The 21,098-nt window shown below is 39.0% G+C and overlaps 1 protein-coding gene across 2 annotated transcripts in view; it reads left to right on the top strand.

Moving 5' to 3' along the window:
* Nucleotides 1-13,803, top strand: part of ASIP (agouti signaling protein) — a 31,415-nt gene extending 17,612 nt beyond the window's left edge. For both annotated transcript variants that reach the window (XM_026115743.2, XM_026115744.2), the window contains 3 exons: nt 3,295-3,449; nt 8,181-8,242; nt 9,679-13,803. In XM_026115743.2, the coding sequence (XP_025971528.1) occupies nt 3,296-3,449; nt 8,181-8,242; nt 9,679-9,855 (393 nt within the window). In that variant the 5' untranslated portion in view covers nt 3,295 and the 3' untranslated portion in view covers nt 9,856-13,803. The remainder of the gene's footprint in view (nt 1-3,294; nt 3,450-8,180; nt 8,243-9,678) is intronic.
* The last annotated feature ends 7,295 nt before the right edge of the window (nt 13,804-21,098 follow it).

Below are 21,098 nucleotides of genomic sequence, written 5' to 3'. Positions count from 1 at the left end.
AAACAAGGGCAGATGTTCTTTGAAAGCTAAAGCTTTCTAGGGGAAACCACAGCAAAAGGGAATCTAGTAAGAGGGTTGGAATTTAGGTCTTTGGGTAAAAAGTTCTCTGCAAAATTTGATCCTGTGACATTTCTCCCAGAACCTTGGAGGTATAAGAGATATAAATGTTGTCAGGCTGCTTTCTAAAGGGGACCTAAGATTTTTCAACCCATTCCCCCAACACTGAATGAAATAGCTCTAGTGCATTAAATTTCAAATTAGACTGCAAATCCCAAAGGGCAGAATAGGGCCTCCTATTTTATTCTGTGAGGAAAGCTTTGGTTGTGTTGATTTTATTTAAATTATTCTGTGGTTTGAGAGTAAGAGCTATTGCTTTATATTTTTTTATGTGTTTTTAGATTTTGATAATGTCCTCTAAAGCCTTGAAAAAGTATATATCTTTGGTTTGCATTCTGTGCGGTCAATTGCAAATAAATCTACTGTTAGGCAACTGTAATTCTCCACAAAATAAACCCTACAATGGCTCTTGCTGTTATTCTCTTTAACTTAGCATTTTTCAAACCAGTAAAATGTCTCTCTTGGCTCTTCCTGGTTCCACTGGAGTGCTAGTGACTGGTTCTGTTCCCATTTGTCTCAGGTGGAGGCACTACTACATGTTAACCATTTACTCACACAATTTGCTGAATTGCAGCTAAAGTTCTGTGCTGAAGATTTCAGCACTTTGCAAGACTGAGTCCCTGTAAACAAAAAAACAAAATTGTAGCAAAAGCATTTACATTCTTCTAGTTTATTCTAGCCTCAGTAAAAATAATAAACGGTATCCCTCTAGAGATACTATCATCTATTACAGCAATATAATTCTCCTTTGCTAAGAGCATCACAGGAAACTAAACTCTTTTAAAACTAAGTGTTCACAGAAAAACAAACGTAAAGCTTGCTGAACCTAAGGAAAATAGAGTGACTTGAACAGTCTCTGATGAGACCTAGAAAAAAAGTTACAAAAATAATGTGCAAAAACAGAAAGTAAACCTCTCTTTTAACGCTGAAAAAGAACCCCAAACTTGAGCAAGGGTTTTGTGAGATGACGGAAAAGAAGATGAATCCCAAGACTACAACTATCTCTCTTTCATCTTTACATCTAACTCCACTTTCTACTAATCACCTTTTTCACCTTTTGAGGAACTGCAAAGCATATATCTAACAGCTTATGCAGCTCTAAGGAGTGTTATCTTTTTAGCCAATTGGTATAGTTTTCAGATCAAATGTGTAAGAACTAATATATGCATTTTTCAGGTTCAAACAGTCACTTGAAGGCTTTAAAATTCCTACACCGAACTGCTTATGGCAAACACATGCACAAGAATGTGAATCGACATATGCAGCTAGGTTTGCATTTTAACACTAGAGCACGTTCAGATGTCATTCTGTTTGAAGTGAACAGATGCAGGCTGTAAAATTTTACTAATTTATACATACTTGTGCACTTGTGTTCACTGACAGTTTTGCTGAAATAAAGGCAAGGAAATACAATGGAAATAATAAATAACATTTTGGCACAGAAGAAGTTTATGTACACAGTATTTTGGGGGCATGTCTACATGGTCTCCAACAGATAACTACGTGCCACCTATGCCTATACTCTAGGAAAGTAGCACATGGATATGAAAATCAAAGATATATTAGTGCATATCCCACACATAGGCTAAAAAGTTGCTTTAAAAAGCAAAAATTACAGGATGAACACCTTTGTGTGCAAACTTACAGCTCAGAGCTTGCTTCTTCCACTCCAGCTTGGAGCGTGGAAAGAACTATGGCCCAACTGTCTACATCTACCTGCAGTAGATGTACCCTGCACACTGAGATGCCATGAAAATAAGCAAATTTAAGTGTTAAGCAAACCAAGATTTTTAAGTAATATCTTTTATTAGACTGACTGCATATTACGAAAAAGTAGACCACTCCTATTACAAAATTTTCAACAAATCGTTCAAAGGCTATGTCTATCCACAGCCATGCCTATGATGCAGCTTGGGTCTCAGTTTCTGTACTACCTTTAAAATACACCAGAGAGAGCTTGAAATACACTCACAGAGCTCAGCCCAAGCATTTGGAATTAGAGGCATAATTTTAGACATCTCACAAGGGAGAATGGGTCAGTGGAGGCCATACAAGAAAGTGTAATATAGACTTAGTTGAGCAGCAGTGATTAGATTAGGTTCTTCTAATGCAGAACCTCTTCCTCTTTTAACTGCCTGGTCACTAACTTATTACAACCAGATTATGTGCACAAAAAAAATTGGTTTCACTCCCCCTTTTTTACTACTACTGGTAGCTTTTGACTGACAAAAAGCTACCAATAGATCTAGAGGTTAGCAGTGCCTCTGAGGGAGGGTTCCCATAACTCTGACACAACATGAAACTAATACACATAAACTAATACAAATAAAATCAACTTTGATCTTCCACAAGAAAAGGACACCAGAATGGTGTAATGCTCTGTGTACCCTATACTGCTGCACTCTGAGCCACACAGAGACTGTCCAGGGCCAGTGGATTTCTTCCAAGGTATATGGCCTGATTCAGCAGATCTCAGGTTTCTCTATAAATATGCTCAAATCCCACTGACTTTACTAGATCTTAAAAGTTAAGTACATACTAAACTCTAAAGCACATAAAGTACTTTATAGCACTGGGCCTTTTATGATTTGTATGAATTATGGCTATGACTCACCATGGTATCAGAGCACCACATCCAGGATGTAATAAAATAAGGCATTTCTTCATGACTTATTTGTAAATGGAGGAAAGCTTCCCCCCAGATTATACAGAACAAATCTGAAAACAAGACTTTCTGCGGTTCTGTGATTTCTGGGGAAAAAAAAGATGACATGATTAAGCTCATCAAAAGTGACAGCAGAAATTCCTCTCCCCTTGGTTGTGCAACAAACAACACTGTAAAACTCAGTGAGGAGAACTCATATTTACAATTTTGGTGAAAATAAACCTTTTGAGAAAAAAAAAAGAGAAAAAAAAAGACTGTCTAAATTGGTTATATTTGAGCTAGTATTTTTCCACTCAAGTCATTCTGAGCAGCCCACTACCAGACAGCAGCAATCCTAGGTATTCTGGTATTAGAGGCAAAATAGTAGAAACATAAGAATCATCAAAGGTACACCTGTGAAACCGCACAACATGACAGTAAATCATTTCTGAGATTCATCTCCCTACTTCTCTTCTACAAACAGGTTTTGACTGATTTTGGTTTTCATGACAATGGAATTTTTCTCTCTCCAGGATGGAAAGAAAGAACCTCTTCCTAAGCTTATTACTCTGCTACAGTTTGCTCAGAGCTGCCGATTCTTACCTGATAATTGAAGAGAAGACAGAATGCAACCCATCAAAGAGCAACAAAATGAATCTCCCAGATCTCCCACCCATCTCCATAGTCGGTTAGTAAAATTTGCCACTTGGCACCAAATTAACAAGATTTGTAGAAAATACAGTTACAAATTAATATGGAGTATTCTGATAGCTTACTACAGCATTGCAATTTCATATAAATGCCTTAGCTGCTACACAGAAGTGCAATGACAATTCAGCCATAGCATCCAAGAACGACATGGCAAACCATAGCTTGGGGTAAAAGAAAAAAAAAAGAAATACCAGAAAATTTCCTTTAGCTTTATAGTTCTTCACTGAAGCTCTTATCATGCTGTAAGTCTTTTTATATTCAATAGGGGTGTTTCTCCATTAATATGGGCATTAATCTTCCTTGAAAGATCTAATGCAAATAAAAAAGCGAATATAAACATATTCTTTTAGCATCTGCTCTTGCAGCACAGAAATTGACAGTTCTTTAATGTATTAATATGACCTCAACTTTACATGTATGCCAAACAATCTTAAACCAGGGGAAGAAAAGAGGCAAGAGATGGCCCAAAGTCATCTGTTTATTCAAGACAGGACCTGCTATGCCCCTGCCATTACTGGCAGATCCCTATCTATACTATTGTAAAGAACCTTGTTAGGGCAATGCTTAACTCTTCTCTGCACTGAAGTTTTTTTTCCTAGTGTCCGTTCTAGCTTTTCCATTGTAATTTAAGCCAACTTTTTTCTTCAGTCACCTCTTTCAAGAAGCTTTTGGCTATTTGGGGATGATTAGCTGCAGAATGTCATTCAGAACAGTGTCAAAAGTCCTAGTAAGTCAAAAAATAAAATTTCTCTCGTTTAAGTCCTTTCCACAAGTTTTCAAAACTTGTGCTCAAACCAGGTTGGTTTCTTACTTTGTTTCCTTTATTTTCTCTGCACTTTTGCTCTGCACAATGCACAATGCCTCAGCTCTTCTTTAAGGAGAAATAGTAGTTTCTTTAAGGAGAAATAGTAGTTTCTTTAAGGAGAAATAGTAGTTTCTTAGCTCCTTTCCCCACACATGCATTTCAGTGAAATCTGAACCACTGCATCCCTAACTTAGCTGAAGGTTGTTCTCTTTAACTCCAAGTTTTTTTAACTTGTGCTGTTTTCCCTCCTCCCAACCCATATCATTTCATGGTCCTTGTGATCCTAGGTGCCTTCCACCTCATGTTTCCGATCCACTTTTTCAGTCTGATTAAAATCAAAGATACAAAACACATTCCCTTACGCTCATTTCTCTACTTTCTCTCAAAACTGTGCACAATCCTTGAACTTGGCAAACAGCCTATGTGGCACTGCACTGTATTCCTTTGCCAGCAGATGTCCATGTAGGCAAAAAATCCCCTAACGCTGTCGAACCTTTTTGCTTTGGAAGATTGGGTAATGCCTCCCCAAACACCATCCTCCTCCTCTGCCCCAGCTTGGCTGCCTGCAATAGAAACCTCCTCCTCCATCAGCAGAGCACCCATGTGTCCTCCTCTTTACATATATCCTTTTTGCACACAAACAGAAGGAGCATTTGACATATAAAATGCAAGAATAACAAAAGAAAATATACAAAAGATTGGCATATCTTGTCAAAATACATCTCCGTAGACCACTGTCCTAGCTAGCTATTCCAAAAAGGAAAAGAGATGCAAAACCCGCCGTGACACTGTTAACCAGGGCTGCACTCGGTTTCCTGGGCCAAGAGGCATCTGCAAAGCTATTCCGAGGCTTTTCTTCAGCCCATTTGTTCAAACACAAGAGGCCAGTCTGATCCTCCATTACCCTGCATCTAAAGGAAGCTTGAAACAATACAAAGTGAGTAAGAAAACTGGTACAAATCACTCCCATTTTTTTACAGTTCATAGAATCTGACATATGTTTTGAAATAATTTTTCAGAGCTGAATTGGCACCTGTCCAAAACCTTTCCAAGTTTTACTTCAGACAACCAGTAGCCACATTATCATCTTTATCATTTATTAACTAAAATGATTGAATTACAACTTGATAAACTGTGTGCATTCACAAGTGCAAGAGGGAAGAGTTGCTGGAGGAAAGAGCAGAGCCTTGCAGACAGTCCTGTGCGGGACAGAAACAGATAGAATGAGAGCAATAAATGCAGACGGGCAAAGCAGCTGGAGCCAGATAAAAGTGGGAAGAACAGGCACAGGGATGGGGCAGCTGGCTGGGGACACAGCTAAGCTTTCCTGAGTGCCCATCGGCACGATCCTCTGGTGAGCTGCCACTGCTCTCACTGCCTGCAGCCCTAGCAAAACCTATGCAACGCTCAGGGATGAACATGAAGCCACAGATGGTAATTTTTATTATAATAATAGTATCATGGCAAAGGGCTGACAAGATGGTCTCTCCCATCGCCACTGCATCACCACAGAAATAATTAATTTAGAACAAATATGAAGGGAGGGTTTAAACCACCACAGCCTCCTCTCACCTCCTAACACATCTAAGTGGTTGGCTTCTTTATGATTTATCAGTTACGATTTGTTGTGCTTATACATATAACCTATTTTTGTATAACTTAACAGAAAAAATTCTTGTCAGCTGTCAACACCCTGGTTTAAACATTTAGGGTGCAGCTTCCTTTCTCAATCGCATTTTCCTGTAACAAGTCCTGCTCCTTCTGGTTGGCCACATAGAATAGAGCTGAGGCACTAATGTTCATGTCTTAAATTTAAAATGTCCCTGTAGCCTAACTAGAGTAATAAAACTCATTTGCAATTGGCTGATTACACACTTGCCAATCAACCACAGCGCTCATGGTATCGAAGGGTGACATGATTAGCCCAAATTCAATAAACTCTAAAGCTGGGATTGAATCACATCTCAAAAGATAAGCAGAGGATTTGCTAGTGTCAACTAAAAAAAAAAAACATACAGTCACCTGATTAACACAGGCTTTTTGTAACACTTCAGATCACAGTTGTATCAACAGGTGTTAGAGGTGTGCGTTAACACTTTTGTAAGCCTATATTACATTTTCCCGTATTTTGACAGATGAGATTTGTAAAGAGCTGGTTAATCGGTCAGGTGTTGAAAGCAAGGTAGGTGGAATATGAAGAATATGAGTGGCCAGTAGGGAGAAACACGGTGTTTTGCCTAAACCAGAGGAACTGCGGAAGAGACAATCACAGTACTCATCCACCAAAAGAAGCATTTCTACATTTCCCTCTCATCTGCTTGCTGGGCTTCATTTTCTTCTTTACCACACTATTCTTTGGAATAATTAAAGCACATTTATGTCAAAGCAATGTTTAAATCTCAGTTTAATGATATCATGTCCCCTCTATCTGAACATTATCAAAAAAATTTTGTAAGCAAAGCAATGCAGCCAATCTCAACAAGTGCAGCTGTATTATAGAAAATGTGTGTGCTATCCTTGCAGTAGAATTAAATGGCTTACAAGCATCTTGGTTACCACAAGAAGGTTTTAAAGGAGAGCATAATTGCACCTACACAATATAACAGGTGGAACCAGATCTAACCATTAATTCTAGTTAGCGCAATGCCCTTTTAAACCATGTTCTCATTAAGTGACGATAACATTACCCTCCTGAAATACAGTTTATCCTCCCACTGTCTCCTAGAAACAGATCCATAACTCCAACTCTGTAATGATATGAGGATAATAAATAAATAATCCTTGTAACAGCCCAGAACGGTGTATGCTTTATAACATTCTGCAAATTATAGCAATTATTGAATATTCTAAAAGATAAAAATAACAAGTTCTGGAATAAACAAGGAGCCCCCATGCATCCGTGGGCATATAAAAACATTTTATCCCTATCAAACATTTAGTATATATAGTTACCATTTATCACAAACATCACATAGACAGAATAAAGTTACAGAAAATACCTTAATAGATTAGTAAGCTGGGAAGTGCCTTACGCGTTAATAAAACACTTCGGTTGTGCTAGATGCCAATATGAGTCTTAGTTATGGAGCTAACATATAGCAATCAGTAATAATAGAGTTAATACAATAATAAAACTAATATCCTTCAAGTGATAATACAGGATGCTCACTATAGTAGTGCCTTAATTTAAAAAAAAAAAAAATTACATCAGACATAGTCTTAAATTTACCTGCTAAAATTTACCAAGTCTAAGATTCTATTCACATGTATTCAGAAACCCTTAAAAACTACAGGCACATTAATGAAAGACTTACCTCTGCAAGTAACATTTTGTAAAACAAGATGGTAGGTAGAAAAGGAACAAAGAATTGAAGAATGGTGGCATCACATTGATGAAAATTAGCAAAGTGCTTTTTGTGCTTGTGAAAACCAAAGTATACATGTTAATTTATGCCAAAATTATGCAGGTAACACTACCTTTTACTGAACATAAAAATGGATTTCTGAAAGTTTTTTCTAGTTTTGTCATATGACTGAAGTGTACAAATACCCTCAACCTTCTACACAGAGACCCTGAATTTTATTTCTCTGCATCGTATTTCGCCATTCACACCTGACCAAATAACATGTGAAAAAAACCCTCCTAAAATACAAATGTTAGTGGTTTTCTGTGTTTTGCACTAGCAACAATGACAACACAGGTTCAGACATACGATTTTTAAGTGAGGCTGGCTCCTAGGGATGACCTTAATTGCAATACATTCTGCTGCGGGAATATGCAGTGGCGAGGTGACAATGCAGGCCACCTGCCTTCTCTCGCACAAAAGTAGTATTAAGCTTCTCAGTTAAATAATATTTGCTGTAAAAGTGATTTAATATTATGCTGTGCTATTCTCTTTGAAGATCTAACTAAAAGATCCCAGAAAGTCAGCAGAAAAGAGGCAGAGAACAAGAAATCATCCAAGGTAGGTGACTGTTCAGAAAACATTGTCCGATCAGAATGATTTACTTCTGATACTTTTCCTCGGTGCATTTATTTGACAGGTTTTCACAGCCCTCTCCTGATTTAAATAACTTGCATACATTTTAAAGCTCTTAATACTGCAAAAACAGACCACAAAATGGTTGAGTTTGGAAGGGACCTCTGGAGATCATCTAGTCCAACCCCCCTACTCAAGCAGGGAAAAGATGCAAAGCACTAGTGGTGGAAAGAAAACTATGTGACCTTAGATTAGTTACAGGTTATTGTTGTTCTACAGCTTTCTCTTACACTAAACAGTAGCTTAACCTAGAGCTGTTTAAAGTATTTGCAAACCTATTTATTTGCAAAATAAAGATAACATTCCCAGGCACACCATGAGGGTTGACTGTACAAGTCTCCAGCACAGAGCCATAAACTCACTATCTGCTGATTTTAAACTGCAGATGCAAGAAAGTTGAAGTGGAGGCATCGAAAGAAGTTGATATTTGGTTGAAAATATTAACTAGCAATTTTATTGAATCACTAGATTAAGACTGATGAATTTGCTAATGTTAACATAATGTTACTCAGAGCTGTCAAACATGAACTATTACATGGGCTGGACTCCCATATTCTAAAGACTATCTGGGAGGGTAGAAAACATTATTTTCATTTTATTATTAATTAGTCATGATAGCCATTTATAGCCAACTCAGTCATTGCTGCAACCAGAAATATTTAGAGCTCCCCCTTTTCCTTTTTAATTTGTGCCTTGTGGGTCAATCTTCCTTGAAACACTTCTTAAATTCCTAGGAAAATTCAGGTTGGAAGGGACCTCAGGAGGTCATCTAGTTCCATCTTCTGCTCAAAGCAGGAAATTCTTGCAGTCAAGCTTTATCAAAACATTTTCTCCTATAGCATGTAGAGACCGCAAAACAATTTGTAGCTTACAACTGAAATTTCTGAGAACTAAGAAGTTAAAAACAGAACAGAACACCTGCAGGACCCCAGAGGTCTCACCCAAGCCCCAGGCACATGCTGATCAAGCTGAAGTTTCTCCCCTTTCGCAATCATAGGTAGAGAGGCAACACTACAGAGATTGGCTCAGAGATTTTTTTCAGCCCACTTACCCATGACTGTAATTAAGGATTCCCATGCACAAATCTGATGCAGAAAGGATTACCTAATTCCAAAAACAACCTGACAAGCAAACCATGTGAGGTAGGGTATTGACAAATCATGGTTGACCTCAAGCCACCATTTCCCATGTTCCAGTCCCATCATGTCAACTCTACATTGCTGCTAATATAGGTCTCACTACAAACAACTACCTACTGATCTCAAGCCAGAAGTTCCCATGGTTCCTTTTATTTGCATCTATGATTTATTCTAACTCATACTGGTTTTATGGTAGTATGAATTTTCATGTCTTTCTTCTAGAAAAATGCTGAACCGAAGACATCTCCAAAACCAAGGCCCACACCTGCAGCTGACTGTGTGCCAAATTTCAAAACCTGCAAACCACACTTGAATTCATGTTGTAACTACTGTGCCTTGTGCAAATGCCGAATTTTTCAGACCATCTGCCAGTGTCTACTGTTAAACCCAAAGTGCTAGGTCAAACCAGTAACACATTAAGGCTTCTGTCTTTCATTAGCTTCACAAGTGTCTATTTCAAACTGTCTCATGTATTGCAATCAAATTAGAGCTTTGAAGCTGGTAGGTTGGATTTGCCCCTCCTAAAACTAAATGGACAATAGGGTTTTTTTCATGGGGTAATGTTATCATAAACAGGATAGTTTTTAAATGCAGCACACAGCCAGGGAAAAGTACATCAAACAAGTATTTTTGGCAGAACTGATCTGCATTTAAAGAAGAATGCTGTTTTTTTCTGAAGGGTAATACTCACCAGACCGCAATATTGCCTAACCAGAACTGCAAAACCTGCACCAATAGCATACAAGTGGCCACAGGTTACATCAGGTGCAGGTTACATCACAGGTTACAAATGGTACAGGTTAATCCAGTGAGGAACCAAAGCTTGGGTTTGCCCACAAGGACACCACTGTACAAACTCCTGACAGAACCAAAGTACCAAGCTGAAAATGCAGGTTTCAAGGTTAACTCCCTCCTCGCACATTCAACAAAAGTTAGGACTAGAATCTATATAAATTATTCTACCTGGAAAAACAGACCCAAAACAGTAAGTCAATTTTGTAATTACCCCCGCCCAAGCATCAGTACATCCACCTCCAGGGTTTCCCATAGCCAGAATCTCCAGGATGTATAATCTGCACGTATATTTTAACCTGAATGTATCTGTGCCTCATGACTTGAAAAATCAGATTTTTTCCCAGCCATATCCATAAGAGAGGAGTCCCTGGCACTTTGCCTCCTGCTGCCCTAGACACGGTGCGTGTCATTCATTTAGAGACCAGAAGGAGGAACACGTACCCAGGACTCAGAGGAAGAAGGGAAATATCAACAAAAAATAAATGTGTCGCCCACAATTTGAAAAAAATGTTACAAGCAATCTTTCTTTTAGTCCATATGTACATTCTCACTATGGGCAATTCCCAGCACCTACCCTAAACATGAATTTGGCTGACAAACTTCACACAAGCGGTAACTGCAGAAAAAAATAATCAAATGCTGCATCAAACCCTTGAAGGGTCAGAAGTAGCTCTGCATATAGGGAAGGTATGGATTAAGATCTAGGCAGCAGTATACAAGTGTCTAGAACCAAGACATTTTTCTCTTTTTCTTGAAGATCCAGTCTTGAGTTATCCTTGATGGCATAGTTGGAAATTCCTCCTTTGGCAAACTACAAGGAGGGATGCAATAGGTCACAGAAGAGTGGAGGAGCAGACCTGGAAGCTGTCTCCAGCATTGAATACTTCATCTGCCAAACTCCAGTTCTGTTGCTTTTTATTTTCCCTCTTCTGTATCTACAGTCTTAGTCTCTCTCCCCACTCCTTTACAGTCTTCTTTCTTCTGTGGTTCTTTCTTGATTTTAGTCTTTTCCGTTCCTCCCACTGTTATTGCCAGTCACTAGAAGAGTCACCTGCACTCCCAGGGTTTAAGCCATATTTTTGCGTTCTCTTTGCCTGCCTGTTAAATGACTGCACCAGTGTTCCTGCCAATGCCTTTTTGCTTTCACAATGATATATTTTCTAATTATGAATTTATGATCACAATCCTGAATTTTCTAATGCTCTGTGCAAGTCTAATTAGGAGAACATTTCTTTACTGATTTATTGCTAAGCACAACTAAGGGCTACAAAATGTTCCAGGCAGGCAAAGACAACATAGATGATACAAATACTCTTTAAAGTGCCTCAAATTATATGTACTTTTTTTCTTCTGATAGCTTTACAAAGACCAGAGCTCAAAACACAAGTCAGATGTTGACAAAAAATGTCTGTCCATCTTCATAGAGATATATAAAGTTGACAGAGATTCATCCGAGAAAGTCTAAACAATGACAGAATGTCATTGAACTCATCTTTCATACAATGTATCAGTTGTCATACATGATGCAAGCTTGGATTCTTTTAAAGGTACATAGCTATTTCTTTTAATCAGACATCCTGGCTCAGGAATCTGTAAGCCATTCAGGTATGATAAAAAGAGGAACAGGAGGAAGAATGATACACATTATGATGGTCCCATGGAACAGAATTTAGCACCTTCTTTAATGAAGGAAAGCTGCAAGTTCCTGTCACGGTGTTTCAAAATAATGTTTCCAAAGACTATCAAAAAGTGTCCTTGGTTGATATTAAAATCGTATTAATAATCACACACCAACTTCTAAAGTAGAAATAAAATCATTTTATTATCAGAATGGTGAGATAGCTAGAAAAAATTGTATTTTAGTGGGGGTAGGAAGGGAACAGGAGGAGAGGAAAAGGAAAAGAAAGGAAGCAGAGCTAGAAATGAAACAGAACAGCTCAGGTGCCAATCTCTATACAGCATCTCCCACTCCAGCACGTGGCTGTCAGCTAAGGAGATGGAAAGTGCTGACACCCACAATGAGGGGCCTGAGACATGGAAGCTGAACTAGTGAAGTACAGGACAGTCCATTTAGGCAATGGAAGAAAAGGAAAGGTTCTTTCCTGTGAGAATGAGGGGATTTGTTTTTAAGCACATACTTTTTAATATAGCATTTATACATAGTGCATTTTGACAAATTTGATTATAAGCCTTTTTTGTAACTGGAATTGACTAAAAACAGATTATGCTTTCTTTGCCATTCATCTATCAAAACAAAAAATATATAGAATCAAGTACTCTGAAATTGTTGTTAATCTTAGCGACTTTACTTCTCCAGCTATAGACCACATTGCATGAGGTACTGATAGGATACAGAAATCAGTAAAACATGTACATCTACTATTTGTTTCCTGTGTTTAGTTTGAACAGATATTTATGTTAGAGTTTGTTGTAAGAGTTCCCTAGGGGACCTATTTGAAATGTCATCAGCACATAGATGATAAAATGTATGCATGGCAAAGATGGAGTGTTTAATTTTCAGTTGCCACATGTCAAAATGTCTTCAATGAAATCTTCAGTGGAATCCAAGCACAGCACCAGACCCAACAATGCTCCAAGATACAGTCTCATTCTGCTCCTAGAGATTAATGGAAGTTTTACTCTGATTACAGCTGAGTAGAATTCAGTATAAATAAATCACTATCAACTTTTCCAAATATCTGGTGTGAATTTAAAACAGATACTGTATTTTCCATCCAAAGTCCTGATCTGATTGCTTATTGTCAAACTCAAAGACCATAAAATCCAAGTTTACCCTAATAAACACAAACTAGTAGAATTAACACCTTAATGACTACAGCAGCTTCAAACACCTCACAGTCTCCCAGGCTAATGTTTGAAACCATCTGGAAGACCCACAAAGGGTCAAACAACTTGTCATGTCAGTCTTTAGGATCTTCTCATAGAAGGAATAATTTGATGGAAGGCAGAACAGCTTTTTCCAAGTCAACAGTATTTGTGATGCTGCTTTGTCTAAGGTTGCTGAAAGATTTAATAAAGTCCCTCTGAGACACAGAGACAGGGCCAATTTCACAATGCAATGAATAAAAGTGAACCAGATGGAGACTTGTTGTGTGAGCAAATTCAAGAGCCAAGGAAGAACTTGTATAACCCATGCCCAAAGCTGGTTCTGAAGGAGCTCTATTTTATGGTGCAAAAATTGTCTTATTTCTACAGAGAACATACTCCTTGGAGCATTGTGGAACACACTGTTCATGGGAGAGTACAGTCTCGGGGTCACTTTATGTACAGGTGTTGATAATAAACAACATTAAAGACAATACAAAAAATATCCCATCATGAGATTTTTAATCAAACCATTTTAAGCTGAACTAGACCATTCCATGGCCAGAAGTGACTTTATAACATGTTAAATAGACCAATACAGCACTTGTTCACATCCAATGTCATATTTAACTCAAAGAGATGACTTGCATGAGGAAATATTAATCAACATGACTCTGAATTGCAGAATCAAGGCTGAAAATCATTAAAAGAATTCTCCTAACATAAGCACATGATCACTTGCTATTTCTTTCTACCTACCTCTGAGCTTTGAACTGGACAGCCTTCTTCACACAGTGATCTCCAAGATCAAACCCTTAACCTGAGGAGAAAAGGCATGGAATGGCCTGCTATGGTTACTGCATTTCAAAATCCCATTTGCCATTGTAATACCTGGAGCAGACCTGTCACGAAGACTTAATTTCAAGAATTGAAAGTGCATAACAAACAGCTATGTATTTCCAAACAAAAACTTAATCTTAGATTTTTTTATTCAGTAGTTCATTTAAAACTTAACAGAAGTAATTGCCTCCTAGCAAGTTATTCCTCTTACAGAGAAAAAAAATTAGAGGCATGGTTCATTATTTAGATTTCAGTCTTAAATTTGCTGAGGTTCGCAGAAAGCACCGCTTAGTCTTATCTAAAGAATGTTTGAAAAGAGAAGTGAAAATGAAATCTGCTTCTTTGGCTGCCACCCAAGACAAGTTATTCAGTAGAAAGCACAAGTACTTCTGGCATTATTGCTCTCTTGCCTACCATCTCTCCATTGGCAAAGGTGTGCAAAAACATCCTGTGTGATGTTGGTGATACTAAATAAATTTGTATCCCTTAAAAGAATTTATTTAGAATCCTAGAGCAATTTGGGTAGGAAGGGACCTTTGGAGGCCTCTAGTCCAACTCCTCTGCTCAAACCAGGACCAGCTTAGATAAGGTTGCTCAGGGTCTTGTCCAGTTGAGATTTAAGTACCTCCAAAGATGGAGGTCCCACAACTTCTGTGTGCTCCTGGTCCAGTGTTTGACCACCCACCTGAATGGTGAACATTTTTTTTCTTTATATTTAATTGAAATTTCCTTTGTTCGGCTTGTGCCTGTTGCCTCTTCTTCTATCCCTGTACATTTATGAGAAGAGTCTGGCTCTGCCTTTTCTACGCTCTTCCATCAGGCAGTTGCAAACAGCAGTAAGATCCCCTTTCACCTTCTCTTCTCCAAGCTGAACAGACCCAGCTCTCTCAGCCTCTCCTCCTACGTTCTGCGCCTGTCTTGTACGGGGGAGCCCCAGACTGGACCCAGCACCGCAGAAGGGGTCTCAGCAGTGCTCAATGGAGGGAAGGATCCCTTCCCTCGCCTTGCTGGCTGCATTCCTGATAACACAGCCTTTTTGTGGTCAGCCTTTTTTGGCAAAGGGGCACACTGCAGACTCCTGCTCAACCCGTTGTCCACCAGGACTCAGGTCTTTTTTTGCAAAGCTGCTTTCTAGGCAATCACCCCCAGCATGTCCTGCTGCAGGGGGGTATTCCCTGTCAGGGGCAGGGCTGTGCATTTGCTTTCATTGAACTTCATGAGGTTCCCATCAGCCCATCTATCCAGCCTGTCAAAGTCACCCTGAATAGCAGCCATGTCCTCAAACGTATCAGCCACTCCCCTAAACTAAAGGGAACTGAATTACCTCACATTTACAGTAATTTGGAAGAGAAGAGAGGGACAGGAACCACAACTCAGAAAATATGCAGTAATTTGATTGTTACCTGAGCCCTGGCTAGGTCAGAACGCTCCTCCAGACTCCAGTAAGATGCTGCTCCTACCCTGGATTTAGGATTACCTTCGAGCACAATGCATTGATACAACCTAGCCTTTTAGTTATAAAGTCAGGAATTATCTCAGAAAGGCTTCCACAGCTAAAGCAGAAGTTGCAAACTTTGTGTCAGGCGCAAACAGGGTAACTGCCCTAACCACTGCCACTATGTGGTTCTCCAACCATAGGGATGAGACAAACTCCCACGTCACATTTGGTGGGCACCCCACCAGAGTCAATGAGTTTGTGAAGTCGCCCAGACTGCTAAAGGCTATAGTCAGAAGTTCATGACTTAGCCATAGCAATGCTACTGGGGGCATTACAGATGGGCCCACATACGTGGGCAGTGCTGAATCTTGGCTACCTATGCATGGCTTTCTCTTCTGTTAGTATGATCTCCACTCTGTGTTGTCTTAATTTTCATTTCATCCATATCCAGTCTCCACTAGATATTTTTCAATGGCATCAACAGCTCCAGTCAATGTAGATAAAGCACAAAGCTTTGGGACATGCACAATGGAGCCACAGCATATATTTCCTCCCTAAACCTCTTAGCAGCTCCTTAAACCTGTCGAATAAGAGATATAAAAAAAAGACCTGTAGTTCTTCATAGAAGCTAGACATAGCTAGCCACCGAACAGCTGTAAAATCACAGAACTTGAGTAATGGCACTATTCATGAGAAAAGTTCCCTAATCCAGCAAACTGGAGAAAGGCACTTTCCCCATATTTAATTTTTTTTCGTAACCACTATGACTGTTGTATAAGCAGCAGTACTGGTATCATGCTTAATGCCATACGTGAACACAACAAAAAGCACCTGCTCCAAAGAGCTCTAGATCAGAGGCCCTGAGATGTCCTGCTGATAACTCCTCTAAAATACTGAATACTCCCAATTTCTATAGACTCAACAAGATGTTGAGGATCCTGAAGTCAGCAGAAACTTGCAGTACTCTGTTCTTAATTAGTTATTTACAGTACATTAAACAGTAACAATAGTAATAGACTTTTTATATCTCAAGAGGATTTGGTGGAATTTTCTTCCCCATCCCCAGCAAACCACCCTGATCTGAGAGGCAAGACAGTCAAATGCCAGCCTTGCACACAGGGCTAGTTTAGGTTTTTCTATCATTCAATTCTCCAGAGTTGAAAAGGGTATTTTCTGCTTCTTCCACAGTTATATTTGAATGACCTAAGAAGAGAGATATGAAAATCAGCTCCTGTATTTTCATTTTTCTAATGAATATTCACAAGAGGAGCAGTTCTGCAGCATAAATATGTGTCTGGTATCATCTTAGACTTTTTAGGGTATCAGAGATGCTCATACAAGACTGGGAGATGTGACACAGAACTTCCAGGAGACTGTGCCCATCTGGGGCAGCAGCAGAAGCCTAGCGAGATGCACTAGGCTATCTTAAAACAGCAATTAATCACTCTCAAAATGCTTTTCTTAAATTTGTGGTGCCTGCAGATTACTTTTTGAGATAATACAGAGATTTTATTGGCAAACCTCTCAGATAATTTGCACATGGCCAACATATGGCTAAGTCCCTCTCCCAGCTCTCCCAGAAGAAATGGGAGGCTTTGGTCCTTTCTGCAGGATTCCCCAAAGAAATGAAAAATATTACAATTGCTGCACGACATATGCACACTTCTACCCAGGAAGTCCTCTGAGATGATAAAATCCTGGCCTGAAAAACGGGAGCCCTAAACGGCTGTAATAGTGTCATAGCGCAATTCACATGTGGCATTCATCTATACAGATAAAGGCAGGAAAAGACAAAAATATACACTCCCTAGTGAGTCCATCCAGGCCCCTTTGCATCAGTGGAAATCTTCTGCTGACTTTAATAAACTTTAGGTCATACCTTCATTACTCACTCTCTGCCATCAGGTAGGATTAGCTAATAGCAATGTTCTTCTGATACTCTTGCTATTTTTGGCAGTTTCCTTAGGCAAAATGTCATTCATGATCTCATACGGCCTTCCTTTCACTTGACACAGCCACCTCAAACAGGTAAACAGTATTATACAAATTATAATAGTAATAGCTAGAATATACAGTCTCACTTTCCTTGAGCTCCATTAAAAATGAGTGTGCCATTTAAAAAATATATATACAGACACATCAAAGGCTAATAGTAAAGATATTTAAAGCAATAGGTGAAAAACAGCAATTCCTTGAGTCTTCAAGAATGGAAATGGGAGCAAATGCATTTAAAATAGGACAATAGCCAGGGGTCCTTCACTCTAAATAACCTCAGAAATATCTGGCAAAGCCAGACAGCTTTCAAGTAGAAGGCTTTAATATTTAAAAGATCTCCTTGCTATAAAACTGTCATTCAGTTCATAATAATAAATACTCCATTTGGGAAGCAAATATTTGCAGCACTAAGTGACCATACCAGATGGTTTAGTTCCCTTTATTCTCTTCAACTTCTTCACAACATGTCTCCATTACTACTGCTCTCTTCTATGGGCAGGGGTTTGGTCAGAGATGTCATTCTTCATCTACAAAATGACATCTCGGGGGCAGGTTAGGTAGTATCTCAGACCTCCAAAAAGGCCAAAAAGAGTTTGTATCCAGTCATTAAAAAAAAAGTACAGACAGGAAACAATTTTGGAGGGGAGGAAAAACAAGAACAGCACATGGTTGTTCTGAGTAGAAATCAAGTTAACAATGCAAAGCAGATACTACCAATAATCCTAGGCCCAAAACAGACTCTGGGTGTCAGCCTCATCACTAAGTATTTAAAGGTGCTTCCAACATCTGCAATAGTGCAACTAAGAAGCTGTCCAATTTACTTCTAAAATATTGCTCTCCTGACAGGGAAAGAGACCACATGCCCATGAATGTATGCCCATTTAATGCTCCCTTACAGATATAAGTTCCTGGTTGATGAAACCAAAACCAGAGTGCTACAGAAAAATAACAGGTTTGTTAAGAATTGTCTCTGGACTCTACAGAATGTAGCAGAAAGTAAAAACTTTGCTATAGGCTAAGTATCCTAAAGATTTTAATTGCTCTACCACAGAATTTCAGGGAATTTGGCAGACAAACAGAATGGATGTCAATGCCCATCCAGTTTGAAAGGTTGCTGCATAACTTTAACAGATGCTTTTTGGTTCCATCCTATTAACTTCTAGAAGTACTTTCCATAGGCCATATTTTTTTACAGTCATGTTTGTGGGTTTTTTTCATTTTGTTTTTTCGCTTGGCCTGCAAATCATGAGCACACATGCTGGGTTGGGTTAGTGATTAAAAAAAAACCAGCAAAAATACTTAATTGCAATTGAAGCTCATTACAGCTGTGCAAAGTTATCTGGCAGAAAACACTGCTGCTGGTAAAACTACAGAGGCATTACAGTGTGCATTTGCTACATTTGATTTCTCTTAACAATAAAGCCCCAAAGGCTAAAAATCCACAATTTGCTTTTGAGAAACATCAGATCATCTTCAAGAACCACCACCACCATGAAAACAGAGCCAGTTACTAATCACTTAGTCAACAGGGGAGCCTTCATTTATGCATTCTTTGTCCCCAGCTAGTGATGATATGCATTTCCTAAGGCTATCTGTACTCCTCCATCAATCTCCATTTCACAAAACATCTAGCAACTCAAAAAAAATAAAGAGGAAGACCTTACAAGACTGTATTGCAAACTAGTTTCTTTTTTAAAATCATGGAGACTAATGCATTTGGTTGAGATAGATGGACAAAAAATGATGGCCTGTGTTCTCTCACTGCTTCTCACTCAGTGGTGGAAGGAGGAACAGGGGAAACTTGCAATATTTAAAAGAGGCAATAGTATTTTCAATGATAACAATAAGCTAAATGTTCACATTGAAAATGAATCTGAAAGACATCTGTTCATTTCCCAGATCTCAACCAGTGGTTAATTGGTTTATTTTTTAGGCCATTTATTAATCCAAGTCAATTCCTATTTCACAAAAAAACAGCACGCTATCTTTCGCCTCTGAATTTAGCTTTAGATCCTATTCTTTGTGCTCTCCACATCCCTCTTATATACATGCACACTTACCCAAACTAGACTTCATTTATGCATGGTTGGGAAATCTCACTTCTCATTTTGCTTTGCAAAATGAGTCTGCAAACCAGGCTGGGGGATGTGGTCGATACGCTGGAAAGCAAGGCCGCTCTACCAGCCATCACGTTTGGTCAGCCCAGCTGAGGACATGAGCCTGACAGAAGCACCGCAGAGTCAACCGGTGCTGCACGCTGCCCTGTAGCAGCTTCCTTGCTGCACTTTTCACAAAGGGAACATGCACAAGCATACAGTTAAATGAATCTTCCTGCCTGCACATACACCTGACCTGTTGAGTTTCATAAATTATGAAACTCAGATTTGTTCCCACTTCATGCTCCCAACCCTGCCCATGCCAAGGTCTCTGTATCATCAGTTTGCAATACAGCACAGTAATCCGTCTCCCCCGCTTTTTTTCCTGTGCGTCAGATCCAAATAGCCTGTGGCTCACATTTCGCACCGTGACATCTACTGCGCAGAGTCCAAAAAAGGAGAAAAGCCGTAGTCTGTCACTGGCACCCAACTCAGCGTGCCAGATGTGGGAAGCCACATGAACTGATGCACGGGATTTCAGCACTGGGGAGGGGGAGCTTGTGAGCCTCAACACATACAGATGCTGGGTTCTTGTTGCTGTTATTGTTCTTTTTCATTCATTTGCTCTAAAACCACTGTAAGGGAACCATAGTGGAATTAAGATACTCTCTATTCAGGGAATCACGATACTTGACTTCAGGCCAGACTGAATAGTGAATTCACAGCATCTAGATAAAATAGATAAACCTAGAAAGCTGTCAAAAAAAGTTGCAAACAATTTAGTGCAGCTCTTAGTGACAACTGATGTGCTCTTGCCAATAAAAAGCAAGCAAGCAATGAGGCTGTATGATTTCCTTTACTCTGGATTGGACATCTGTTGAGAAATTAGCAGGGAGTCATGACATGAAACAACAATGAGTTGTTTGGGGGGTTTTTTTGTTTTTGTTTTTTTTTTTAAAGGAAACCAGCTGCTGCTTCAAAGGTCATGTTTCAAATTCCTTCTATCCATTCTGGAAAGCTTCTGAAACAGAAGTGAAATCTGCATATTTTGCTGTAAAGGTTATTCAAATCTGTCCCTGAAAAAGAGTTCATAAAGAAATCAAGGTTACACCTCAGTTTGGCCAAAGTACAGATGATCTTCACATCATAGCAAGAAAGAACAAAATGTCCTGAAGGAAAAGAGGCTGCTAAGCTGCACAGAAAAAAAAGGCTAGTCAGGACACAATAACAGATTAACAGAATTATCAAATATCACCTTGCGTTAAGAAACGAGCTCAAGTGCTGCTGATTCACGAACAATACTGCTGACAGGTACCAGCCATGCTCTTTCTTCTAGAGGCAAGACTAAACCACCATTGCACTCTGGGGTGTGGGAAAGCGGAAAAAAAACTTTATTAGGTTTTGATCTAGTCTTATTCAATCAATAAAGCAGAAGGTCTAGCAGAATTAAATATAAATTTTTTTATATATAAACTTATCAACTCAAATCATGCTCCGAGTGAAATTCCCACATTGTTAACTTGCATAAATCACTGTATTTTTAGCAGCAAAGCAGAAGTAGAACTGGTCATTTTATGGTCTTTCTGAGAAAACCAAATATATATATATGCATATAAATGTCTCTGCATTAAACACTTCTGTATGCAATCTGA

Source organism: Dromaius novaehollandiae, chromosome 16 (genome assembly GCF_036370855.1).
Source record: "Dromaius novaehollandiae isolate bDroNov1 chromosome 16, bDroNov1.hap1, whole genome shotgun sequence".
In the NCBI taxonomy this organism is placed as follows: Eukaryota; Metazoa; Chordata; class Aves; order Casuariiformes; family Dromaiidae; genus Dromaius; species Dromaius novaehollandiae.
The sequence above is the reverse complement of the archived record's forward strand: the minus strand, read 5'-3'. Positions and strand labels throughout refer to the sequence as shown.